General features: G+C 49.8%; 2 protein-coding genes across 5 annotated transcripts in view; one reads left to right on the top strand and one right to left on the bottom strand.

Moving 5' to 3' along the window:
- Positions 1 to 13,920, top strand: part of LOC109392198 (rho GTPase-activating protein 22-like) — a 118,493-nt gene extending 104,573 nt beyond the window's left edge. Inside the window, exons 3-8 of the mRNA XM_019660465.1 lie at positions 2,181 to 2,388; positions 4,830 to 4,962; positions 5,897 to 5,970; positions 6,566 to 6,687; positions 8,574 to 9,456; positions 13,348 to 13,920. Coding sequence (XP_019516010.1) covers positions 2,181 to 2,388; positions 4,830 to 4,962; positions 5,897 to 5,970; positions 6,566 to 6,687; positions 8,574 to 9,456; positions 13,348 to 13,576 — 1,649 coding nt within the window. The 3' untranslated portion in view covers positions 13,577 to 13,920. The remainder of the gene's footprint in view (positions 1 to 2,180; positions 2,389 to 4,829; positions 4,963 to 5,896; positions 5,971 to 6,565; positions 6,688 to 8,573; positions 9,457 to 13,347) is intronic.
- Positions 13,921 to 22,273: 8,353 nt separating this feature from the next.
- MAPK8 (mitogen-activated protein kinase 8) overlaps positions 22,274 to 27,344 on the bottom strand; it is a 122,547-nt gene continuing 117,476 nt past the window's right edge. For 2 of the 4 annotated variants that reach the window (XM_019660509.1, XM_019660507.1), the window contains exon 12: positions 22,279 to 26,773. In XM_019660509.1, the coding sequence (XP_019516054.1) occupies positions 26,757 to 26,773 (17 nt within the window). In that variant the 3' untranslated portion in view covers positions 22,279 to 26,756. Of the gene's footprint in view, positions 26,774 to 27,344 lie in introns of all 4 variants that reach the window. The other 2 variants (XM_019660505.1, XM_019660506.1) reach the window with 2 other exon arrangements.

The following is a 27,344-nucleotide window of genomic DNA, read 5'->3' as shown; positions in this document are numbered from 1 at the left end:
GTGTTTGGCCATGTCAGATACTGAGGCGCAGACGGCTCCCAGCACTGATGTACCTTATTTCAAAATAGCCGTTGTATGTGGGGAACCAAGTAGGCTCCCTGATTCCTGCCAGTACTCAGTGCCAGAGGAGAGACTGAACCTCTTAGCTGCTGGCTTGCCATCCAAGTGCTGGAAAGCCACCTGCCTGGACCGCGTCCCTCAGGGACCACAGACCTACCTGGACAGAACGGAGCTGTGGCATCATGCCCCTGGCACACTCCTAAAGCCACCCTGCAGGGAAGGTCCCTGCCTCGTGGATAATGGGCACTTCAGAATCCTTGTAGAGCTTAGGGCTGGAAAAGGCGGTTTCCCCGGTTACTCTCACTGTGAGACTGAGAGCTTTGTGGATCTTAGCTCCTTCCACTCTGCCTGAGCTGCCAGGAACCTCAGCCCAGTGTACATTTAGTTGCCACAGCTTTTCTCAGACAAACGTTCTGCTTTCCCTCTATGCTTCATTTGCTTTCTTGCCCTGTACAAAATGTTTTGGATCTTTTGCTTCCCTTTTTTTTTTTTTTGCTAATGTTATTGAAATGTAGCATATGGAAAAATTGTACATGTCACAAGGGTAGTTTAATGATTTTTCTCAAAGTGAACACAGCTAGGTAAGTAGTGCCTAGGTCCAGGATCAGAGCATCACCAGCACCCCAGAAGTCCCTCCGATGCTTCTACCTCACTGACCCACGGAGGTAACTATGTCCTGACCTGCTTTTGCATTTTACATAAATGGAGTCGTGAAATGTGTGCTCGGGGTCTGGTATCTGCATTGTTTTTTAATGTGTTGTTTTTTCTTAAATTTTAAAAAAGTGTTGGTAAAATAGAGCTAACATAAAATTTACCATCTTAACCATTTTTAAGTATACAACTCAGTGGCATTAAGTATATTTGTAGTGTGCAACTATCACTACCATCCATCTCCAGAACTCTTTCCTTCTTGTAAAACTGAAACTCTGTCCCTATTAAACATTAGCTCCCCATTCCCTGTCCTCCAGCCCCTGGCAACCACCCTTCTACTTCATGTCTCTACGATTTTGATTATTCTAAGTACCTTATATCAGTGGAATCATGCAATATTTGTGTTTTTGTCACTGGATTATTTCATTTGGTATAATGTCCTCAAGGATCATCCCTGTTGTAGCACGTGTCAGAATTTCCTTCCTTTTTAAGGCTGAATAATACTCCATTGTGTGTATACATTACATTTTATGTATCCAGTCATCCATGAATGGACATTTGGGTTGCTTCAACATTTTGGAATGATACTGCTATAATCATGGGTGTATAAGTGTATGTTCCAGTCTGCTTTCAGCTCTTTTGGGTACATACCTAGAAGTGGAATTGCTGGGTCATATGGTAATTCTGTTTTAATTTTTTTGAGGAAACTCCATATTGTTTTTCACAGTGGTGCACCATTTTATATTCTCACCAACAGTGCACAAGGGTTCCAGTTTCTCCATATCCTTACCAACATTTGTGATTTTCTGTTTTTGTTTTGTTTTTAATAGTAACCATCCTTATAGGTGTGAGGTGGTATGTCATTGTGGTTTTGATTTGTGTTTCCTTGGTGATCAGTGATGTTGAGTCATGATTATGTTTTCACATGAATACATCATCTGTCTTGTCGAATAAGCGGTGCCCTATCTCTTCTCATTGCTGTTCAGTGTTCCACTGTGTGAGCAGACCAGATGTATCTGCTCATTCTGCTGCTGATGCTGATGGGCATTAGGTGGTATCCCATTTGCAGGGATTGCAAGTTGTGCTGCTAGGAACATTCTAGAGCCTGTCTTTTGGTGTCCTAAGTTTTTAAATGTAAGCCACTCCTCTTTGGAGGTTAGTGTTGCATAAATAAACCAATCAATAAAATGCACAATGCATGTTCCTTGAGGGCCCTTTAAAGGTTCCTCAGGATTGGACAAGCTCTATAGGACTTGACAGGCCGCCTGTCTGCCGTGCCCTCCTGCTCTCTGTCCCAGGTGGCCCATGGACCAGCCACCTGCACTGTGCCCTCATAGTTTCTAGTTTGCTCTCTCAAGAGCAGCTACCTTTGGCCCTGACGGCTCCTCTGCCCTCTGTTGTCCCAAGTGCGCACCCTCACCGCTGAGCTAGATAGCTGAGGATGTGACCAGGGATCTTTCTGTGACCAGGGATCTTTGGGCAGCGCCTGGAAGACACAGTCTACCATGAGCGGAAGTATGGCCCCCGCCTGGCCCCCCTGCTGGTGGAGCAGTGTGTGGATTTCATCCGGGAGCGCGGGCTCACCGAGGAGGGACTCTTCCGCATGCCAGGCCAGGCCAACCTGGTGAGGGACCTGCAGGACTCCTTTGACTGTGGGGAAAAGCCACTGTTTGACAGGTGAGCTCCTGGGGGAGGTGTGAGATGGGGCCACCTGCCCATTGTCCCCCTGCTGGGGCTCCTCCCAAGCTGCCAGCTCCAGTGGCAGGGGTGAGCCGGCACCCAGGAACCCTGACAGCAGGATGGTGGGCAGGATTGTTCCTCACATTAGGGCGTGTGTGCTCAACTAGCCCCCACCCAATGGGCAGAGCTCAGGCCCCAAATCACCACAGTAGCCCTAGGTGTCAGGGATGGGTCCTGCCACAGATAAGGCCAATCACATTCATGGAGGCTCTTTTCACTGTGGATGCCCCTAAATTCTATCTACCCAGGCAGGAGAAAAGAACCTCTGCTGCTCCATTCAGGACTCCAGGCCCTCTGGAGGGTCCATCTCTGGGCTCTGCTTCCTCAGGGTGACCAGGATGGAGCGGCAGCTGTGGCCCCATATCCTCTCAAGTTTTGGGATAGGGAGAGCCTCCTCCACCTGCCCTGGGCCAGTGCCTGTCCTAACTCATCACTGGGGCTTATCAGTGATGGGCTCCACCCTCTGGGTGAGTCAACCTCACTAAGATCTCAGGGGTTAAGAACAGGGAGGTGGGGCTGTTTGGGGGCCCCTTCTCTTTGACAGGACCCTACCCATTTGGGGCAGTTTTACAGAGAAAGTTCTTCCTGCATCAAGCCTACCCTCGCCTCCATGGAGCCTCTGCCCTTTCTTTTCGGATCTGCCCTCACGGATGAGGCCCCCTTGCCCCAGGAGAGGCCCACGGGTTTCTACCCGCAGCCCTGGCCTTGCCAGGTCTCCTCCTGGGAACACCTTCAGTCCCTCCAGCTTCTGCCCAAACTCATCGCCAAAGCCAGGAGAGCCTGTCAGTTTCTTTCTTTAGATGTGGAGCCTGGGACTTGCCACCACTCCCCAAAGGAGGGCTGCCCAGGAGGGCACAGGCGTCCCTACATCTGGAGCCTCGTGAAGCTCCACCTTGATACTCTGCGCTTATGGTCCATTCTGAACCTCTGCCAGCCTGGCCTCTTCCATCTTGTGCCTGTGTGGCCCAGGGTTGTGGTTGGAGATTGCTTCAAATAACGCCCTTTCTGTGATTCTTGGAAACCCACCTTTGACATTGGGCTCTGGATGCTCTCCCTTCTAGAAACTGCTCCCTGGGGTGTCTGACACCGTTCTTTCCCACTTTCTACCATCTCCGTGGCGATCCTCTGGCCCTGCCTTTGCACTCAGCCCCCGACAGGGATCCCAAGGCTCCTCTGCTCATTCATCCCCTGGCAGAGAGGTCCTGGGGCCCCTCCCTCACCTGCCTGTGGGCAGAGGCCTTCTAGGGTAGTCTTAGCTCTGGGTGCAGGTCACACTCTGCACTACAAAGAAGTCTAGCCCCAGGCCCTAGTTCCCCTCCTCCATAAAGAGCCCCCCAGCCTGGAAGCCTCAGTCACCAGAGGTGTCCCATACTCATCCCTTCCCACCGCCCTGGCCCCTGGGCCTGTAGTAGCTCTCCCAGCCCTTCCAAGTTGTTGCCGAGCACCTGGGAGGATCTCATTTGAGCCAGAGCTGGCTCCATGGACTCTTGCAACAGCCCTTTGTTACTTCACTGATCCACTGAGTGAGAGCACCCCCAGGCGTAGGGGTGTGGCCATGAACTAGACAGACAAGGTACTGCACTCAGCGGCCAGGACACATGGCAAACAAGTTAACGCACACAGGGAACCAGTATGGCTCCAGTCTCCAAGCCCAGTCCTGGCCTGGAGGGCAATCTTGGAGGAGGTGCCAAGACTGAAGTCCAGGGCCGGAGCCCAGGGCCACCGCCCTCCATGGGAGCCCACGTCAGTCTGGGCAGCTGTGCCCCACCCCCGCACCCCTAAGGAGCTTTGCAGCTCCCATGTTACCCCACGAGGCCCACAGAAGGGGACCTTTATCTCCCATCAGTTCCCTGACCAGCTGTCCCGGGACCCCTTCTCTGTGAGCCTGCCCAGGGCCATGGAGTCCTCCCACCCAGAGCAGCTGCTGTGTAGGGAGCGGCTGCACCCTGCAGAGCCCTGGGGCTTCTGCAGCAGAGGAGAGTCCCACACTCTTTGTGAGGGAGATACTGCCAGCCCTAAGGACAGACCCAGGGGTTCTGAGCAGGGGCCTGGGCTGTGGGTTGTCTCTGAGCTAGAGCTCCAGAAGTCCACCCCACCCCCAACTTGGACCCCCTGTGCACAGCTCCAGGAAGCAGCCGGGCCTTTCCTTGCAGGGGCAGTGGATGCAGATGCAGTTCCCACCCCCTGCATCTGTTTCTTGCGCGTGCGTGCGCGCGCGCGCACACACACACACACACACACACACACACACACACACACACACTGCATGCAAGGGCATGAGAGCAGAGGCTGCCCCTGGGGGTGGTCGAGGTGCTGGTTACTCCTGCAGTCCCTGGCAGCCATGCCTCATCTCATGCGGGCCCCCCCAACTCCGGCAGCACCACAGATGTGCACACTGTGGCCTCCTTGCTGAAGCTCTACCTGCGGGAGCTCCCCGAGCCTGTGGTCCCCTTCGCCAGGTATGAAGACTTCCTCAGCTGCGCCCAGCTGCTCACCAAGGACGAGGGGGAGGTTAGTGGCTCATGGGGAACCATCTTGGGAGGCCAGCCTGCCAGGTGCAGGGTGGGAGCTGTGGAATCAGGACATAAAACTCTGACTTTCATAATTTTTCATGGCACTTAGATCCTTGCCTGCAGCCTGCTTTGTGTGTGTGTGTGTGTGTGTGTGTGTGTGTGTGTGTGTGTGTGTGTGTGTGTGTGTGTGTGTGTGTGTGTGTGTTGGGGGGGTGGGGGAGAAGGGCGGGGTACAGCCTGGAACACCCTGCTCTGTGGGATGGAGGGCTGGAGCATTCCCTCTGTGTAGGGCCCCCCTTTGTGAGGCCTTGGTCTCTGGGAGAGGCAGGAAACCCCTAAAGCAGGCCGTGTTCCGGGCATGCCCCAAGTATGCCCCATAGTAGGCACTCCTACTCCCACACCTACTCCCACACCTACTTCAGCCTACTGAGGCGGCCACCTGGTTCAGAAACAACCAGACCTTTCATCTGTTTATATCCTGCCTTCTCCCCAAAGAATGTGAGACAGGACAGAGGCTCCCACCCCGGCGTGCAGGCGCCTGGCTGGGGAAGGACTGCTTGCCCTCCCTGTGCCCTGGGGGAGATGAGGGGTCTTTATCTGGCAAATATTTGTGTCTCGATAGATAAAGTGAGTTGAGCGCTGGCTCTGACATTCTTCTGTGGCCCTGCAGATGCACACACTCATACCAGTCCCCCAAAGTAAATCTGCTGGCCCAGGAGGTCACAGGCCTGGCTGCCCCTTGGAGATGGTGGTGGTGGCGCCCTCTGGTCACCTGGGGCAGCCGCATGGGTGGCTGGAAGTCTGGCCTCTGGTGCCGGCCCCCCCCACCCCCAGCCCACTTCCCCACTCCTCGCCTCCTTCCCTACCCCTCCCTCAAAGAGAAGGGCCAGTTGCTGGTCTCTGAAATGCTGTTTTTCTCTTTCAATACCAAGGGGACTCTGGAGTTGGCTAAACAAGTGAGCAGCCTTCCCCTGGCTAATTACAACCTGCTCAGATATATCTGCAAGTAAGTGGTGGGGGTGGGGGTGGTGAGGCTGGCTCATTCTCCCACCCCACATTGCTCCCCGAGTGTCAGTCAGCCAACAGGGAATATAAAATAACAGTCCCTGGGAGCACAAAGCTTACTGTCACTGTTAGCAGGCAGTGTTAAAGTCCCCTGTGGATCATTCCAGAAGGAAAGGGACACACCTGTGTCCTTTCTGCCTTCTCTGGGTGCCTCTCACCGTCCCCTCCCCCAGGGGTCTGCCCCCTGACCATGATCTCGGCTCAGGCACTGGGAAAGGGCGTGCAGGGCAGCCCTCACCCAGTCTGTGCTGGGGGGGTCGGGGCCTTGCCGGACATCTGCCCCACTGCCGGCGAGACAGTCATGTGTCCTCTCTCCACACTGACAACTGGCCTGTGTCCCACTGGCCTTTGCTTCTGTTGGACCCTCCTGGACCCCAGGGGAAGCTATGCACTCTTCGGAGTTGGCAGGGGCAGCTGGCTGTGCCCAGCAGCTGTGGGAACGTGTGGGTGTGGCTGGGCGTGGGCACCAGGCAGCTCCCAGCAGAGCTGGCATCAGGATTTGGTTCTCCGCCTACTGCCTCTTCCTTACTTGGCAGGTTTCTGGATGAAGTTCAGTCCCACTCAAATGTCAACAAGATGAGCGTCCAGAACCTGGCAACTGTTTTTGGACCTAATATACTTCGGCCACAGATAGAAGACCCAGTGACGATCATGGAAGGTGATGGGGCGTGCGTGGCGTGCTGGGTGCCTCTGGGAGGTGGATTCCCCTTGGTCCTTGGCAAATCATCAGAACCATGTGCCAGGCCAGCAGGAGGGGTGGCTCCATCCCTGGGGACCTCCTCACCGCCTCCTGCAAATCCCCCTCCACCCATAGGGTCCAGCTATAAAAGGAAAAGGAACTTTGCCCTGTGGATGGTAACAGCAGGTCACTGGTGCAATTAGAATGTCTAGGAGAGGGCAAGAGGTGAAGGTCAGGGCCCTTGCCCTTGAATACACAGATGTTTTTGCTTTATTTAAGTAATTTTCAATTAAGTAATTGTCACAGGCTGCTTCTGGATGTCAGAGCTTTGCAAATACTGGGGAATTTCTCTTCAATAATAATAATAATAATAATAATAGCAATATCAGCTGCTTTCAATATGCCAGGGCCTCTACTAAGAGCTTTACTTGTGTCACCTCATTTTAATCTTCACGGGCTGTAGTTACTGAACCATTTCCCAGACGAGGGAACTGAGGCCACGAGAGGCAAAGTGAGTGTCAGTCAGACTTACCAAAGGGGCCAGGTGCAGACTGGCCTGGAAATGGGGGCCTGTGCTTGAAGGCCCATGGAAGACCTGCAGGGCTTAGCGTGCGCCTTGCTGCTCACAGACAGGAAACCCACAACCAATCCTGGCTGAGGAGAGCAGAGGCTGAGCAGAACTCACGCAGGACAATTGTCAGCTGGACCCCTTGGCCGCTGGCGTGAGGCAAGCTAAGAGCAGAGCTGCCGTTCCTTGGGAGAGATGTGGGGGTGTAGGGGTGGGCCGTGGAGCTATTCTGGGCTGCCAATCTGTGGGAGTGGCCTGTGGGAGTGGCACTCTTGCTCAGGTCCCCTGCCCCCTTTGGCCTTCCTGCCTGGGTCTTGCACCCCAGGCCCCCAAGCTCCTGCCTGCCAGGTTGCACAGATGTGCAAGGGTGAAAGCTCACCCTAATGACTTCACCGAGTTCCTGCTTCACCCAATTTTCTGGCTTAAGGATTCCTTACTTTATTTTTTCCGGGATTCTTAGGTACCTCCAGTGGGAGTGTCCACCCAAGTACTCTACCTTCCTTACCACCTGAAAACCTTCCCAGTCTCTGGTCTTTGGTTGAGGGTAACAGGAGGAAACGGGGCAGATGGTAGATACCACCGTCCCTCCACTGCTCCATTTGCTGCTGACACCACCCCCACCATACAATCTCAAAAACTGTACTCCACAGACACCACAGGCTGTGCTTCAGCAACCATCACCTGGAGAAGGGAACTGTGTATGTGTGTGTGATTGTGGGGGGCAGGGATTATACATATTGGGGGAACTGTATTTGTGTGTACATGGAATTGTGTGTGTGTGACTGTGTGTAAGGGTGTATGTGTGCCCTCATGCACCTGTAAGACACTTCTGTCCCTGTCTCAGGGCCCTGGGCCCCCGACAGCATGGACACGCAGGCACAGACACCATCAGCAGCACAGGGGAGTGACATGGGCAGCCGAGAGGGCTCTGACATCCCGGTGCTGGTTTCTAGTCCCAGCCTGCCTCACCCCACAGCCCTAATCAGCACTGTGCCTGCTTTTTCCTCCTCCCAGCTGGGTGGGGTGAGCTGGGAGGCACAGTGCCTCCTCTGTGCCCCAGGCCCCACTCTGTCCGTCCAGGAAGGGTGTTGTTGGGCAGGGTCCTTCTGTCTGGGCCTGGATTTGGAGGGTGCCGTGGCCATCCTTTCCTCTGGCATGGCTGATGGCAAGCCCTTGTTGAGGGCTGCCTGGTTCTGGGCTGCAGGCAGAGCCAGGTGCCCTGGGTCCAAGCTGCAGTGCCCCTGACTGGTCTGGAGACACTTACAGCCAGGCCTTTCTCTTTCTGTCTTCTTGGCAGGAACTTCCCTTGTCCAGCACCTGATGACTGTCCTGATCCGCAAACACAGCCAGCTCTTCACTGCGAGGGCCATGGAAGGACCAGCCTCCCCGCACAGGGTCACACCTTGCACAGTGGGATGGGGCTCCGAGGCAGATCCCAGCAGTCCCGGCGCCCCCAGCCTGCCCTCCCACAGGACCTCATCCCTGGATGGGGCCACTGTGGCAGCATTCTCTAGAAACTTGCCCCTCGGCCCGGAGAGCCGATGCAGCCCTGCCAGCGCCAGCCCTGGGAAGAGGATGCAGACTCTGCCCAACTGGAAGTCTTCCTTCCGGCAGTCGGGATCCCAGTCAGGGAGCCTGAAGGCGGGCAGCTCGTCCCTGGAGGTGCCCATCATCTCCTCCGGCGGGAACTGGCTCATGAACGGGCTGTCCTCCCTGCGTGGCCACCACCGGGCCTCATCAGGAGACCGGCTCAAGGACTCGGGGTCCTCACAGAGACTCTCCACCTACGACAACGTGCCCCCATCCAGCCTCCTCCCCAGCACTCCCAGTGTGGCCAGCATGGCGTGGTCTGGGGCCTCCTCCTGCGAGGCCTCCGCCGGGGGCTCCCTCAGCAGCTGCACAGCCTGCCGGGCCAGCAACTCCTCTGTTTGCAGCTCCCTGCACATGGAGGAGGGCCTGGAGCCCTCTCCCTTCCCCAGCAGCAGCGAGGACCACAGATTCCCAGACCTGAGCCGCAGCCTGGATGAAGTGGGCACCTGCTTCAGTAGCAACGAGCCCAGCGACCCAGGCGGCCTGGCCCAGGACCATGCCCGCCACTCTGAGGCTCTCCAGGGCCTGGTCACGGAGCTCAGGGCAGAGTTGTGCCGTCAGAGGACTGAGTACGAGACAAGTGTGAAAAGGTAAAGGGCTACAGCCACTGGGCCAGTGCAAGGCCACTACCCCCCTGGCCGGGCAGAGCCCTCATGGCCAGCAGCTCACCAGGTGCTGGCCCTAGGCAGTCAACCCCCAGAAGCCACCTTTCTGGGAGATGCCCTCAGGACAGGCTGGGGATGGAGCGGTATGGGTCCTATGTCTGGGAAAGCCAGAGCAGCAGTCAGAGAGCGCCATGAATACCCACTGAAGGAGTGAGTCAGAATCTCAGCCTGAGCTGCTCAGAGCACCTTTGATGGAGGGGCCATGATTGGGGGTCCTTATGTGGCCCTCAGTCAAGGAGGAGGCAGGCCCCCCGAGTTGGCTCTGGGCCTGGGGATGTGCCCACATGTAATGCAGGCCCAGGCCAGCCTGGCTGGCTGGCTAACCATGGTCGGGTCTGACAGGGATTGAGGAGTCCTTCCCGGGCCGGAATCCAGTTTCCTCTGAGGAGGGAGCTGGCCCTGCTGAGCCAAGCCCTCCCACCTGCCCTGGTCACTGGACAACGCTTTCTGCTACATTCCAAGGCTTGGCCCAAGTTCAGTTGTCCCAGCCTCCCTGTAAGGAGGGTGTTTTTAGCTCTGAGAGGCCAGGTTCTCCAGCTAAGTCACCAGCAGGTGCCCCAGACAGCGCACAGTGTTTCCATCAGCATCCCAGACTCCTTAGTCCATCTTACCCAGCTGTCTGACCTCTGAACCCAGTTCCCACCTCCTGGAAGAGGACGTCAGAGGGTTCTGAGGGCGTCCTTTCTCCATCAGAGACAGTGGAGGCAGAAGGGATTCCTGCTTCTAATTCTGAGCCTGGGATTTCCACTGGGAGCTGGAACTGTGGTGTCTGACCCTTTTGCTCTGCGGTAGCCATGTCCTGGGCACCCAGTGAATGTCACGCTTGTACAGGTGCTGTGTCTTTGGCGGGTATATGACAGGAGAAGGGCTTTCAGGGCGTGGCCCCTGACATGAGGGAGGTCAGGGAAGGTCACAGCAGGCGATGTCTGAGTCAGGACCTGAAGGGCCAGTAGGATCAAGCCGAGCGAGGAGGAGAAAGGACACGCATGAGGCAAACCATGAGGAATAAAATTGTGGGGAAGCCCCACAAATGTAAACACCGGATTTACCAGGCAGGGGTACCAGTGGGAGCACCTGACAGGTACAGAGGAAGGTGATTATCGCTGGAGATGAGCGCCCAGACGAAAGCTTTAGACTACATGGGCAGTGTTACCCTGTGGAACCGGGCATCAGACAGCCTCACAGGAGGTTCAACTTCACACTTGAACTTCTCATCTTTCACCTTCTCACGGGCTTCATTTCTCAAGCTTGGGAAATGCAGTGTTGTTTCATGGTAGGTTCTGGGTCAGACTGCCTGGGCTTGAGTCCGTGCCCCTCAAGTACTGACCCCGTGTCCCAGGCAGGCTCTCTGACCCTTGTGTATACTGACCGAGTGTCCATCCGGGCAGGCTCTTTGGGCTCGGGTGACCTCACACATTGGTCATGAGGATTAAGTGACATGATGAGTGGCAGTGCTCAGCACAGAGCCTGCGGCATCTGGAGCACTTAGGAGGCCGTCACTGCTCTCATTACCTCCTGCTCGGTGGGTTGGAGGTAAGATAAGGCCCCCAGAGCCAAAGGGACAGCAGCAGCAGCCCCTGGAGTCCCCCCTCTCGCAGAATGGTGCCAGCCGTCGTCCTGGTTGGAGCGGTGGTCTGGAGTGAGGAGTGAGGAAGGCCTCTGAGCACAGGAAGAAATGGGGCCCCATCCCATGGGCCTTGGGGAGTCTGTCTGTACATGTGGAATCAGCACTGCGTCTGGTCTAGGGGGGCAGGCAGGCCAGCTTCCTGCCCTGGTTCCCCTGCGCCCTGATTCCTACACTCCCCGAAAGAGAATACATTGAGTGTCTGTGATATGCCAGACACTGTGCTAGATGCTGGGGACACAGCTGTGACCGAAACTGATCAAAATCTCTGCCCCCTTATTTGGTGGTGGGGGGCACACAGAGAAACTTTAAATTAGATTTTCAAACATATGTGATTTGTAAGAAAGTTAGCTAAAGGAGGAGAACAATGAAACAGAGAAGGGGAGCGTGGGTCAGAAGGTTGGCGGGCACTGCTGGAGGCCAGAGGAGCTCCCCAGCCAGTGCTGTGGGCCCAGCGAGCAGCCGGAGCCAAGGCCGGTGCAGAGGCCAGGGGCTGCGGTGTGAGGCGCTGAAGCTGAGTGGGCAGGTGGGGGCCGGGCCTTTGGGGCAGAGATGTGCTCTGGATTTCATGCCCAGTGAGATTCGAAGTGCCTGGAGGCCTTGAGCACTTTGATCAATTTGACAGGGGCACCTGGCTGCTGTGCTGAGGCCAGCCTGACCAGTTAGGAGACGGCGGGGGTCCCGGCCAGACTGGTGGCCATGGACCTAAAGGGCAACAGTCGAGATGGGGAGAAGAGCCAGACTGTGAACACATTTGGAAGGTTTTGTGAACTGATTAGATGTGGGGGGAAGAGAAAGAACTGACTTAAGGGACATTTCATTTTGGCCTAGCAACTGGAAGAAGGTGTTCGCTGGTGGAGGAGACTGGGGCTGCGGAAGGCGTGGTTGGAGGAAGAAGGGTTAGGGGCTCAGCTGTGGTCCTGTGAGGTTAGAGGTGCTTGTTCAGTTTCTGAGCCGAGTCGAGGGAGATGCAGGTTGAGGGTCATTAGCACATAGAGGGTGCTTTGAGGACTGGATGAGGTCACTCAAGGAGTGTCATGGAGAGGAAAGGGGTGGCCCAGGCCCTGAGCTGGAGAGCACCAGGACATGGGGAGGAGCTGGCAAAGGGGCCTGGAAGGAGAAGCAGCATGGGGGTTGGGGGCCCTGCCACCTGCCTTGGGGGCCTTCTTTCTGACAGCATGCCCGTGCTCCCCAGATGGAAGGCTGGGATGAAGGGAGGTTCTCTATGTTCAGTGATGGAGATGGAGGCCTGGCCTGGTCCTGGCTTGGGCAGGGAGTTGATATTCGTTCTACATACACCATGTACCAGGCATTGTGCTGTGCACATGTGGTCTTTGTCCATTGCAGCTACAGTGCTTGGGGGAGACTGTCCCTGCATTTTTCAGAAGAGGACACCAGGGCTCAGGGAAGTTTGTGTCCTGTCCATAGTCACGTGCCTTGTAAGTAGCCATGCCTATTCCCAGGGGCTGGGCTCAGTGTCCCTCAGGCCTTACAGGAGCTGGTCGTCTGGTTGAAGAGACAGATGTGCCGACCTTTGTTCAGTGTCAGCCTCCACAGAAGTGTGTGTTGTGGCTCTGCTGTGGCAGAAGGAGCAACCTGACCTGCTGGGGAGGCTCAGGACAAGCTTCAGAGAGCGAGATACTGAGCTGGGGCATGAAGGCTGAGTAGGGACGGAAGTGACAACTGCAAGTTGTGTCTGGCTGGGGCCTGGGGAGGGTGGGGGCACAGGGTGGGCAGCAGGTGGGAGGGAGGCCAGAGCTCAAGGGGCCTCATAACACAGCACAGATGAGGGGACAATTTCCTGTTCCCCGCCAGTGGGGCAGCCCATCCCTCCGCAGGACAGTTGGCTGTGCCAGAGGATAAGTGAGTTTATATTTTAGTGAGGACTCAGGGAGACCTCCAGCCTCGAGGGCCAGAGGCCCAAATCCTCACACTGGCGTTTCTGGAGCACAGGCTGAGGCAGGTCCTCCAGGGGTGAAGTACAGGGGTCTGGTGAGGAGCAGGTGAGGCATGTGCAGCCTCGCCTCGTGCTGGGCCTGAGCCCACACAGGTCCTGCTCCACCAGGCCCAGCCTGACCAGATCCTTCCCCCCATTATGGGTGCAGGAGGCACACGGCTGCCAAAAATGGAGCTCGCTTGGCAAGCCCAGTGAGCCAAACTCTAAAACAGTGTCTTTCTTCTTGATTTTATAGACTCGAAGAAGGTTCTGCTGACCTGAGGAAACGAATGTCATGGTTAGAAGAAGAACTGGACCAGGAAAAGAAAAAGTACACAATGCTGGAAATAAAGCTGAGGAACTCGGAGCGGGCACGGGAAGACGCAGAGAAGAGGAACCAGCTGCTGCAGAAGGAAATGGAGGAGTTTTTTTCCACCCTGGGAAGCCTGACTGTTGGGGCAAAAGGTGCTGGAGCCCCACAGTAAAGGAACTCACTTTGCTGTGCTGCTCACCCTCCTCCCCCCAGCAGAGAGGGCCTCGGGCCTCCAGAGGAGCCAGAAGTCACTCAGCTTGGAACTGGGCCTCGGTACCAGGTGCTCCAGAGCCAGCTGGAGAGAGGAGTCCTGACACCCGGGGCGGGGGTACCGCTGGGAGCCTGATCTCCCCAAAACGATCTGGATGCTGCTGTGACTGTGCAGGGCCTAGCGAGTATCAGAGGGGACAGTCCCTTGGCCACCAAAACACATGGCACCTGGGATCCGAGTAGCCCACTGGGGACATTTTGCATTCTTTATTAAATTTGCTCTGAAAGCATGATGCCTGACTCCTTCTTTACAGTCATGCAAAACGGGTTACTGAGTGATCTCTACTGTTTCTGTCAGGTTTCGAAGTCCCCAAGGTGTCTCATGGCTGGAATGCCATGGGGCCTTCAGAAGCCCACTCTGAAGCTCCCTGAGGAGCACGCAGTAGTTGTCAGGGTCGCTGCAGCTGGATTTATGCAAATCCGTGTGCTGTCAGCTCCATCTGCCTGTGCACAAGGCAGGATGATTTCCTGCCCCTTCCTTTCCTCTCTGAGCCACCTGGGCCTCTGCAGCTGGTGTCTGTCCTGAAATTCCTCTTCCACTGTAAACTTCCCTTTGCTTGGCTCCAGCTCTGTTCCAGGGCTGGAGCATATGAGAGCTCAGATGGGAGCCGCACTCCCTGCTTCTGCAGCTGGGCCTATACAGGGTGACAGGGCACAGGTGGGAAAGGTGAACCCCTTAATGTGCTGGGACATGCCCTCTCCCTGTCCTCCAGGTGCCCGCGCCTCAGGCTGTGCACAGCTCCCTTGCAGACTTCCCTTGAGCTAGTGCTAATCCCTCTCCCATGCCCATCCAGCTTCCTCCTCCAGTTCATCCTCAGACTTCAAGGCTCCCGTTGAGGTAGATACATCCAGAAAGCCTCTCCCTGGCCACCACCACACACAGCCCTGTCCTGGGCCAGAGCTCGTGATGCACCATGGGGAGGCACCAAAGAAGCCGCCTTCGAGCAGAGGGGACTGGCCTCTGGAGCACAGGCAATGCCACACCAGTGTCCCTTCGCTTGCTCCTGTTCAGTGTCCTTCCTTACATAGTGCCTGTTGTTACCTGGAGCAGTAACCTGCAGTGGTTTTTTGGGGGAGTGGAGAGTCACCAAGGTATCCCAATTTCTGATTACTGTCTCCGGAGAAGTCCTAGATAGGCCCAACCACCCATCTACCTAGAGTCAGGTATAAACTACTGCACCAATGCTTTGAATGCCAAGGCCTCGGTGCTCCCAGGAAGTGCTGGCATCAGTGCTCAGAGCTCTGTTGGGGAGCGCTGAGTGGGGTTTCAGTGGAGAGCAACACCTGCACCTGCTCTCAGGCCCACTGCCATCACAGCAGGTAATTTGGGTGGCCAGTTTTCCCAGAAGGTGAAACACTGCCCTCCCCTCTGTTTCAAGGAGAAAGAGAAGAATATGAAGTGACTGATTCTTACAACCACCCAGTAATGTAGGAATTGGCCCCACACTCCCCATTCAGAGGAGAAACAGGCTAGCAGAAGGTAAATGGGAACGCCAGTGTATTCCTAGCGTCCTCAGTTCCCTCACCACAGGCCTGGAATTCTGCCCACTTGGACCTGGAGATAAAATACCACCAGGCTATCAAAGGAACAGAAAAGACCAAAGGGGTTACACATACCAAAGGGAAGTCGTCTTTCCTTGCTTAGCCACTAATATTGGCCAAGGCCCAGCTTCTGGCCAAGTCCTTGGCCAAAACCAGCTCAAGAGCCACATCTGCCACCTGCTGGCAAAACTAGGATCTGCAAATGCGATTTTTCATTGAAAATTAATTGGCAATATTCAGTAGAAGTTCTGTCCTCCAATTTCCATTTAAGCAGCACTCTCCATCCTGTCTGTGAAACGTGCTGACTTGTGCTTGTGAAGCACACTGAGCACCGAGGCTGACGGGCTCTGGCCCCGTACCCTGACCCCATCCATTCCGATTCTCCCCAATTGAGTTCATTGACAGAACCTGTGGATTCAAGTTGTAATTATTGTATTGACATCAGTATTGGCCTATTACTGTAATGACATCATTTAATATTAAGTAAACCAATTAATTGTGAACATGTAAAGATAGGGAATTAATTTCTTGAAAACCCACCTGAATGCTTTAGAAAGACTCAGTAAAGGCAAGTTGCTAAAAAATAAATGTCACATTATGTATGGATGAATTGACCATGCAATAATAGAAAACTGGAAAAATCTAGGAGTCTGCTCTCAGATTACTTCAAAGTGCTTTAAAATTTCTGTTTGATGTTAAAGAAAAAACTGGAAATTGTTAAGTCTCATGCCGGAAAACAACAAAGGAGTTGACAAATGATGTACATTTTTAAAGAAGTTAGAATACATTTTTAAGGGTGTGTGTGAGAGAGAAACACAAATATGTTCCTTGATTTACCTGGTTGTTGAATAATGAACCAGGTGTGAACCATGTTTACTCCACATTGTAGAAGGTCTTCTGAATGGAGTCCGTGTATCCATGTTCCCTGGCCTGTGGGTAATAAATGGAACCAGTAACACTCACAACGTATTTCATTCACTCCCCCTCCTTTTGATGCCGGGCCCCAGCCCCGTGGGGAGTTCTTCCAATATCCTAAGTAGCTCTGTCACAAAGGGACGTACCATATAATACGAGCTCACAGCTAAGTAGCTGTGACAGTTACCCACACCACTGCTGCCACATCTCGATACTCTTGTATCCACCAAGAACCACCACCTTTGCCAGAAGTCACTGTCCTTCCTACTAGGCATGTCACTATCACTTCCATGCCCCAACAAGCCCCACGACAAAACCCATGAGGTGCCGAACTGTGGGAAAGCAGGAGAAAGCCATGGAAAGCGCCTTGGCACAGAGCACAGTGCCTGGCTAGGTCCCCAGAGCTGGAAGCCCTCGGCGAAACTAAACTCCGATGCTCTCAGCTCCCGCATGTGGAGAATGAGGGTGATGGCAGAGCAGGGCTGGCGCCATCAGGACTAAGCGCCTTACACATGTGTCTTGTGTAGTCCTGAGGGTGTCGGTGACGTGATTCTCTGCACTTTGTAGCCCAGGGAGGAATCGGGAGCACTGAGACTTTAAGGCTCTGGCCCACAATCACACACACGTCAATGGAGGGGGTCAGGCTTCCATCCCAGGGAGTCTAACGTAAGAGCCTGTATTCTGAACTACTAATCCACGTTGGAAAGGGGCTGGCTTGATACTTTTAAAACATTCCCCCAATCATGCTTTGATGGAGGTTATGCACAAGATGAAAAATGAATGTTATAAGGGGTCAGGAAAGGCTCCCTGACAGAAGTGACACCTGAACTCAGTTTTTTCTACTAACGCGTATAGCTAGAGCAAAAGGGGTGTGTGTGCTAGTGGCGGGGGAGGGTGGTGGGGGAAGGGCTGGAGAAGGTGGCAAGGACCTGTCATGGTGGGTGGGGACATGCTGTTAGCCTCACGCTCTAGGATGACACTTCCCCACTGCACATTATGTCCACTGTGGAGATTCACAGGCTCTCCATGCATGTGGGGACAGAGGAGAGCAAGACCACAGGGCACGGCTTTTATAGAACTTCCCTAGAGGAAGAGAGACCAGAAAGCAGTGTTAAAAACAAGACAACAGTTGATTACAATTTCTGCTCTCCCAGAAATGGAATCTTAAACCAGTCAACCAAGTTGCCCAATCAGCACTGGTGAGGTCATCTGCCTGAATGACCCCTGTATCCCCTAAAGGAAAGTGGCCTTGCAATACTCAAGACTTTGTTTTTTGTTTTGTTTTTTTTGCCACTGTAACTTCCTTGTTCCTGCTCCCTTCTACCTATGAATCTTTATTTTCTTCAGTTCCTCAGAGCTCTTTTCGGTTAGATTGCATGTTCCCTGATTCATGAATCCTTCAATGGAGCCAGCAAGATCCTTAAAAGTACTGTACTCAGCTGAATTTTTTTTTTTTAACAGAAGTAAATGTAAACATGATACATTTGGACTGTAATAAGTACTCGGAAAAAGGTGACCTCAGGGGGTGTATTTTAGACAAATTGGTCAGAAGTCCTCCCTGAGGAGGTGATATTTGAATTAAGACTGACAGGGTGGCAGCCATGCAACCAGACAGCGGCAGGCAGAAGGGGAAGAGGTACAGATGTCTGTGTGAGTGCCAGAGCCCTTGTTGGCATGGTGGGACGTGAACAGAGCTGCAGCCAGGCAGGGGCCAGACACTGTAGGACCGGGTCACCCATGGAAAGGAGTTATTTTTATTCTAAGGGATGTAGGAAAGATTCAAGGGCTTTAAGGCAACTGACATGAATGGGCTTGCATTTCAACAAGGCTCCGCCCACTGGTGGAGAGCAGATCAATTGGGGGTGGGGGGTAAAAGGACTGCAGGGAGCTATCACTGTGGTCCAGGCCAAGTGTAGTAGAGTGACTGGCTAGAAGCTAGACAGGGTGGGCTGAGTACGTATGAGAGGTGAAGGGAAGACATCATGCCCAGACCAATCTTTCCAGAGGTCCCGATGTGAATGGGAGCAGAGAAATGGGTCATAAAATGGAAGAGGATAAGGGCGAGGTTTTTATAAAGATGAGAATTACTAGGGCACGTCTGCATGCTGCTCAGAATGATCCAGTAGAGGGGGGATTAGTGATGAAGAAAAGAGCTTATAAGCTTATAATAACGAGGAGATGGCAAGTCTGAAAAGAAGACAAGAAAGGGGAAGATGACTCCTGAGAGAAGGGGAGGAAGACAGGACAGGTACAGTTTCACACAGGTCTATGGAAATTCAGATGGGTCTTTGAGAAGTCCTGAAAAACAATGAACATGCTTGCAGCCCCCAAACTTACTTGAACACAAAACTCTGTGTTTACATAAAGCTTTTCAGGCCAGAGAGCACAATGGTTACGAAATGAAGACTTGAGCCAGATCACCCAGATTCAGAACCACGCATTGGTCACGTAGCCCTGAGCAAGTCACTAAGCATCTCTGTGCCTCGGCTTGATCAGATAAGAGGGGAGACTAACAGTTCCTCCTTCAAGTCGTAAAATTGGTGAGCTCATATAGTCCAAGCACTTAGTGGCTGGCATAGAGTAAGGTTTCAGTGAATATTATCACTAATTCGACATAGAACTAGTGTCCTGGACAACAAACTTCAGGCATTGCTTCTAGGTTTTGAGTCACTGAAGGGTTTTCAGGACGGGGACATGATACTCACTCTGGCAGCATCACCAGCCCCTACTCCATTTCCTCAGCCGTGTCCTGTCTCTCTGAGAGGTCTCCTGGGGTCCTCCTTGTCCCCTTCTAACAATTGTCCCCCTTAGTCACAACTGAGGCTTGGCCTACCTCATTCTTCCCACCCCCTCCGCCTGTTTGTCACTGCTCTCAGCAGGGAGGTAGAGTTCTCTTAAGTAGCTGATGATGGAGCGGCCTATCAAAATCATCTTGGGAAGCCTGTAAGATATCCCTGTCTCCACCCCGTGGTTCTCATGCTGTATCAGAACCACTGTCCCTCTGTAACCCCTTCCGAGAAAACAGAGCCACAGAGTTTAGGCAGCTAGTGTGAGGCTGGGGTTGTACTTCAGGCATCTTGTATCAGAGCGCATGCTCATGGCACCCCATCATTTCATAGCACTGTGCATGACACCACACTTTCAGGGCCTTGAATACTGCATTTCAGACGATAGAACCGATGGAGAAGGCAGATCCTAGTTATTAGCTTAGCAGTCCAGCTTTTATTCAATGCCGACTTCCCAGGCATTGTTCACCAGGAGTAAGACAGGTTCTTCCATCCAAGGGATTCCAGAACAAAGCCTCCTGAGATAAGCACACAGAATGCCCTCACAGACGACCGAAGAGGCATCCAACACATTGCTGTCACACCCTCTGTGAAACACAGTGAACAAATGAATAAAGTGAGTGAGCAAGCGTGCAAAAGGTATGTGAAAGTCATTGGCAGAGAAGGTCTATCAGAGGAATTACTTGAGCTCGGCTTTAAGCAACTAGGATTTAAAATAGGCAAATGTGGAGTAAATACCCAAACCACGTTCACAGAGGTACAGTGTATGCCATGGAGGTCCAGCGGGAACGGGCAGAATGGCAGAAATGATGTAAGAAATCAACCCAAACAAAATGTTTAACTTCTAATTCTCAAGCAAAATTCAATACTGACCGAGGCATTTCTCTCCAATAAGGAACCATTTTTACCAATCTCATGAAGATCAGGACCACTGAGGTTGGAGAAGGTGACCTGGGGGTGTACCAGAGTGTATCAGAGTGTACCAACATTCTCCAATGTGAGACCACACAGAATTTCTTCCTTTCTCGTCCACATTTCTCCATGTCTTAAAACTCTATTCCTTTCCAGGGCTGAAGTCAGCAATTACATTTATTTCACACTGATTATCTTTAAAAAATACATGAAATTAGTCATTACAGCAGCCCTGTGAGAGACGATCTGCCATCCTCGTATGACAGATGAGGCAGCACCAGCTTCACAAAGTTGAGACTTATCCACGATTACCCAAACTCTCCCTCCTGAGCTCAAGGTAACCTGAATCCACAGGACTCAGGAGATCCCTTCATCTCTAGGACCCGTCTCGTCAAGGCATAGGTGCTTTTAGTTCTGCCTCGTAAGCTGTCCTGACCCCTCAGTCTCCCCCTTTCCTCTCAAGACGTCACAATTCTTCATATTTCCTGCCAATGTTTCAAAAATACCTCTTTTGACTGCTTCCCCATTCACTCAACCCTTGGCAATCCGAACTATGCACCCACCTGTCCAGGTAGCTCTAAAAGTCTCACATTCGTTTCACCCAACAGGAATCCCCTCCTTTTCCTTTGTCCACAAAGTGACACTAAGGGAAATGGTTCAAGGGCCATACCAGCAGATGACGCAGACCTCACGAGGGAGAAGTCTACGGGATAGGCCAGGTCAACAGGCAGTCAGGGAGCAATTTCTGCCTTTCTCCCAACCCTGAAACATGAAGTGGCAAGCTGCTGCCATATCCAACCTACGAGTATGTTCTGTCACGGACTCTTCAAACTGGAAAATACACTGATGTCTTCTCCCCACACAGCCTCTCTCATGTGCTGCCTGATCATTACGGAGCTCAAAACCTTCCCTCAGCCCCAAGTGCTAATATTGGTAACTTTGCTTATGTAATTTTCCATCCTCATTATGCAAAAAGGACCTCAACTCTCTCAACTGAGTCTCTGTGGCTTCCCAGTCACCAATCTCCACCTCTGGTCTAAGCAAACTGGCTTCTGCTGTCAGTGACCCTCCTAGAACAAAGCTCTGATGGTATTACTCCTTCTTCATAAGCTGACTTTCTACCACCTTTAAAATGAAGGCAATTCCTCCACAATGTTCTGATTCTGACCCTCAACCTTTCAGCCTTATTTTCCATTATATTCTCTTCATGTGCCCGTGCCCACACCAGGCCTTTCGTCATTTCTTGCCCATGTGCACACTTTGAAGTCCTTGCTTGTTCCTTAACCTGGGAATACCTTTCTCTCCAAACCTTCCTTATGCCAAGGCTCAAAAACTGCCTCCTCTGCAAACCCCTCATTTCCGCTACCAACCCCTTCTGTCTGCATCGTTCAGTATGGTTCTTGCTTCTCTGCACAGCACTTCCTTCAATCAGGTTGGCTAGACTCTGAGTGTCATCTATTTCTCTCTCCTCATTCTCAGCTTCCAACACAGACAGGGTCTTAGACATACACACATTCATTAATTGATGAAATGAAATGAAATGTGAGAAGTGTAACATTTAAAAAAAGCACATTTGAAGTATCTAAGTTTCAAATGAAATCCAGAGGCATATTAGTGTATTAGCTGTAAAAGCTAAAAAAATTTTTTAAACCAGAAAACCACTACAATTTAATTTTCATTCATATAAAGTCAATGGATCTTTTAAGGAACAATACTAAAATAAATGCAGTACCTAGATTAATAAGGACAAAACTTTATCTGATGCTGCCACGTGTTATGACTGGGTGGAAACATTGCGGCCATCCTCTCACTAGAGGTGAGCAGCAGAGCACACCAGGTCAGCACCCACCTTGGCTGAAGGGGCAGCAGTGGTCGGTGAAGACCTGCCCCAGTCTTGTCCTTTCCTCTGAGTAGACAAATGTGAGTGCAGGCGAGGGTAGGGACAGCATGGATCTGAGGGTTGCCTGAAGCAAGATGGAGGAGTGTCATCATACAGAGGCCGGACACATGTGGACAGAGACCCTGATACCCACACAGAGGCTGACCAAGGTAGGCGAAGAGATTGTATGCCCGGCAAAAGCTGGAAACTCGCTCACCGCTGACAGCCCGGGTTGCTTCGTACGATCCTTTTTAAACACTTATTTGTGCCTAGTGGCTATGATGATGGCTGCTCCCCATATGGTTACAAAGAACTAGGGTAAGGGCACTGCAGCAAATCCTTTAGATAAAGTTTCTCCAGTGATTTCAAACACCAGAAAAGCAAGACTAGATAAACCAGAAAACCAGAGCAATAGTTTAGGCTCCTTACAATCTGCATAAAATCCAAATCTAAGAAATGCCTGCCCTAGTATTACCCCATTTACCCCAATCCACAGGATACCTTAAAATTGCCCAGGGAAACTTTTTACCACAAATGTAGTTTTCAATGAAAACACTCTTAGTCCCATAGTTTTCATACCACTTTTTTTCTTTTTTATTTAAAATATTATAACCAATGAACATACTAGATAACATTGTTTACATTCCAGTGGTGCATGTTTAATGACTAGGGCATGAATGATTAAAAACCACAATAATTATCTCAGCATTCCCTACAAAGTGCCCCATTTTGTTTTGTCTAGAGGAGAGGAGAGGGAACGGAACACGGGGAAGGGAGAGGAATGAAGGAGGAATGGCATATAGGGAGAAAAGCAAATGTCAATTATCACTTAGGTTTCCAGGTTTTAAAACCTGCTGAACAGGATAAACTGTAATGAGAAAATAGATGTCACAGTCCAGGTAGACAGCTACTTCAATTTAACTTCCATCATTCGGCTAAAAGATCAAGAGCTTCTCAAAAATATACCAAATATCGGGCCTACAAAAGTAATTTATTTCTTCGTAAAATTTACTAAGATTTATTCCTTTCGTAAAACGTAAAGAATGGACTGATATCACGAGCAGGTTTCTACTTACAAAACAGACAGTAATAATGTCCAACAAGCACAACTAACACAATTTTCCAAGATACACAGTGAAAGATTTTATACGTGAGTCTCTCTTACTGATGCAAGGTATGTGTTTTACATACTTACTGGTATTGTGTCGACATTGGCTATAAAGTATTTAACACACATTTATTATTCACACTCAGTAAAGATCTAACAGCAAGGGCAACAGCTTACTTGGGAAAGCATAGAAAATTAGTGTGAGGTAGTTCAATAAAAACCTAGTTTAATTTGCAAGTTATTGTGAGAATAGAACATTGTGCAAAACTAATCCACAGGTAATATTTCTTGAAAGTTTCAGTAACTAAGAGAATCTAAACCAGAAATGGCCAGAAAGTGTTACTCTTACTAGACTCTCCTTAAGAGCACTTAACCGAGTGCAGTTAGTTTGAAATTAATCAGGACTTCTGTTTTCCTTATGTGTTTTCTAATTGTACCCCAAACTATACCTTTCTGCTTCAATGCCCTTTACCTCTTTCTCTTTCTTGCTATTAAGGAAAAATTAGTTTCCTCTAATTCAGGAAAACCTAAGAGAGATCAGTAGAAACACAATGTATACTACAATGTAAAGGATATGGAAGTGACATTTAAGAGGGCTGCTAACGACAGAATGGTGGTGTTTGGTTTTTCTACCGGTAAGAGAAGTTTCCTGGGTTCATGGGGCTTCATGCATTCACTCTACAGCTAATGTGGGACTAATGAACAACACTCACAAACAAACTACAACAGTTATTTTTGAAAACGGACTATGTTTCTACCTCAAAATGTGCAGGTTTGTGCCTAGGCAACGCTGAGTAGTTAAGTCTTCATATGCGTAGCACGTACTGGCCGAGAGTGTAAACCAAGTCTTATCTGTAACCCCAAAGCAACTTCACTTGCCTGCAGCTGATTTACTATCATCAGACACTGATGTCCTCCTCACCTTCATCTTTTCAGACCACACAGCAGGATTACATGGAACAGGAGAACAAAGGCTTAGGGAAAGTTTGCTGCTTTACATACAACCAGACTCTCTGCGTTGTTGAGGGGGTTGGTTGTATGGTAGCCTCCTCATGTAGGAGGCGGGCACTTCTAGGAAGTCTCATGTGAGTGCACGGTGCCCTTACCACACCAGGACACGCAGCAGCCAAGGGTGACAAAATGAGAGCTGTTCAGCAACCAGGATGAAAGAGTTGGATGCTCTTTGTGTGCATATTATAATTAAGCAATCCCAACAACACAGTCATTTTACACATAGTCAGCATACATCAGAGGGTAACAGAACAGTAACCAGGAAGACGATGAGAAAATTAGAAGTAGTGTCTCTTTCCTAACCTATAAAGTTGAATAATAGATCTTGATCAAAATAATTTTCTGACAATAAGACAATGCATATATTAAGTATATAAAGTTGAAAAACCAGTTATAAGATAAGCTTTACATGAGTACTGCCTGACAGATATCTTATTTTCAATTTCCTTTTTTTAAAAAAAACACAAATGTTTAAGATATTTTAAAAAGCTTATGAAACAAAACGAACAAGTATATCTTTAACTTAACAGATTTAAAGAGGGAAAGTTGTATTTAGATATTGCATTTTAAAAACCTAGGGCACACAACATTTAACAAACGGACTTTGTTTTCAGAATATAATTTAAGTATTTTAGTTTACATTAACTAAAAGAGCTAATTTTCTCTGAATCAACTGAAACATGCTGGTTAGCAAGTGGGAGCTGGCATTTACAACAAATGATACAGTAACAACATCTGGTTTTCCTTGCTTAACCAAAATCTGTATCAAAAGAGATGGCTTATTAACAATCAAACATAAAAGATGGGACTCTTCTGAGAGCATGTCAGTTGTTAAAGTGCAATAGTGAAATGATTTATCCTAAAAAACAGAGCTGATCATCTGTCAAACTAATATAAACTAACAACACGCTTATGCTCAAATTTCTCCATAAATTCAACACTGTTCTACAATTCAAGGTGTTATCATCTCAAAACTCTAATTTGCCTAATAAAATTAATGCACCATGTTGTATGAGTAGGAAGGGGATTGATTAAAAGGCTGACAACTTCAAGAGAGACTGGAAATCATGACTTGAAACCATCCAAGAGAAACTTGCTATTTGAAAGCATATAAAAAGGTGACTGTATTTTAATCCTAAATATTGCACATTAACAATGACCTACAACACCTTCCTCAAAAGGAATTTTGTACTAAATACACAATTAACATGCCAAGCGAGCTTTCAGACACTGCATGCTGAGCTGCACCAGACCTTGCTCCTGCTGGTCACTAATTCCAGTTGGCTTTCTGCTTGAAACCTGTCACTTACTTAAGTATGCATTTCCCAGTTCATTCCACGAACCCCCCTTGTTCCAAATACAAAAGAAGGTGCTTGGGGCATTACAGAAAATGTATTTCAGAGATGAGACTTCAATGACATTATACTGAAGAAAAATTCGGTTATAGAGAAATAATTCTGCAGATATAAAATGTAAACAGTTAACATACACTTGTCAGGAGCAGCACCATTCTTACACTACTCAACATCCCACATTGCGTGTTTTATTGAAAATCAGGTATAAAAAAATTAAAGACTCAGACTAAATAATCACCACTTATGCCTAATCTGCTCAGTGTGAAGAAACAGTCCTTAGAAAATGATACCCTATATATGGCTGTGTGCTACTATTTTCAGATGAACGGTATATTGCTCATTTGATACATCACCTACAGAAATCTAAGTAGGCTTTGGAACCTCCCGACAGCTACTATAAACATGATTATGATACAGGTAGAATCAAATGGCCAGAAACACCAGAACTGGTGCGCAACTGACTGACACTCTGATAGGAAACCAGAAAGGTCCAAGGGCCGGAGGCTGCAGGAAAGAAAAAGACCAGACTCTAGACCACAACTGGGACCTACAGCCTGAGTTTTTAACTCAGTGTATACGAAAACAGGCTCATAGCTAGGAGAAGTGAACCATCTGTTTATTTGCATTGAAATGTATTATTCATGAAGTATCCTCTTGACTTTATGTGATCATAAGCTTTGAGCATGCCACAGATTTGCAGAAAACACCATATTCTTTTTATCTTACTTGGGTGAGGTGGGGGATGGGAGGGTGGTGGTAGACACCCAGCATCTTCAAAGACATGCTCGGAGTTATTCTGCCATTTAAATGATGGGGCTTTTGCCAAAATTCATATAGGATCACCTACCAGTTGTTGTAACTAAATTAGGATTGGCAAGTAGCAAATATTGGAGGTTTTTTTTAATGCGTTCATCACTTACAGTAGTTATTCCTGAATATAACTGGCTACAGGTCATTTTCCCTCACTCCTCTGGGTTATTTCATTGATAAGCACATAACCCTGAAGGACAGCATCATGAACAAAACATCTGAAATAAATTCTAATAAAAAAACTATAAAAATCTTAAATAATTCATGATATAGGCAAGTCACCACATAATAGTTGCTTTGATAAGCAAAATCTTACAAATTCAGTAAAAAAAAAAAAATCAGCAGCATAAGATAAAGCAAATATGCAAAAATTTTAAACCATGATAAAATAATTAGGTTTACATTATAGTTAATTACAGCAAAAACACAATACAGTTTTGTTGCTGTTTTAAAACACAACTTAAGTTTTAAATTACATCACTTGAAATTAAAAAAAAAACTACTTTACTACAAAATGAATTCTACATTTTTGAAAAATCACTCAAAAATAAGACCACTGAATTGCTTCCAAAGTAGTTCTATCAATGACTAAACGACACCCCTCCCCCTCCCCCCCCAAGGCCCAAGTAGTCATCTACAGCAGCCCAGAGGCCCGGCCGATGCTTCCAGACTGCTGTCTGTGTCTGAGGCCAAAGTCGGATCTGTTGACATTGAAGAGACATCATTGACAGACGACGATGACGATGGATGCTGAGAGCCATTGATCACTGCTGCACCTGTGCTATGAGAAACAAACCAGCAAATCAGTTGCAGACAGAGCTGTAGACAGACCCAGCTACTCGTACTGCACTGGCTAACTCTAGCGGTAAGCAATTTTTCTCTTAGTTTTAAAAGGCTCACTGAAAATAATCACAAGCACTATTCAACACAATACTCATTTACAAACTCTTTTCATTGCAAGTTACAAGGTGAGAACTCTGAAAATGTCTGGAAACCCCGAGTCCTGTCCAGTCCACAAACTTGTTTTTCAGTTCAAGACAAGAATTGTTAAGTCAAAGCCACACTTAGAAATGGCCCTACAGCAAGACTCATGAACTGGTTTCAGGCTATGTGTGAATAATACTGGTAACACACACAAAACTGTCTGCATTGTCATTTATTGGAGAGAGGATCTATAATGTATTGGGTTGTTGGAAAAGTCATGACGTATTTTTTCTATGTTTTTCATTGCAAAAACGCACCATGACTTTTCCGACAACCCAATATGATACAAAAAGGTAAAAACTACTGCCCGAATAAGAAATGATTTATGATTTATGGTATGTTCTCACTATAATGTCCAATCTGGTACA

The sequence above is a fragment of the Hipposideros armiger genome, unplaced genomic scaffold, assembly GCF_001890085.2.
Source record: "Hipposideros armiger isolate ML-2016 unplaced genomic scaffold, ASM189008v1 scaffold_319, whole genome shotgun sequence".
NCBI classification, from domain to species: Eukaryota; Metazoa; Chordata; class Mammalia; order Chiroptera; family Hipposideridae; genus Hipposideros; species Hipposideros armiger.
Note: the sequence above shows the minus strand (reverse complement) of the source record. Positions and strands in the feature narration are given on the sequence as shown.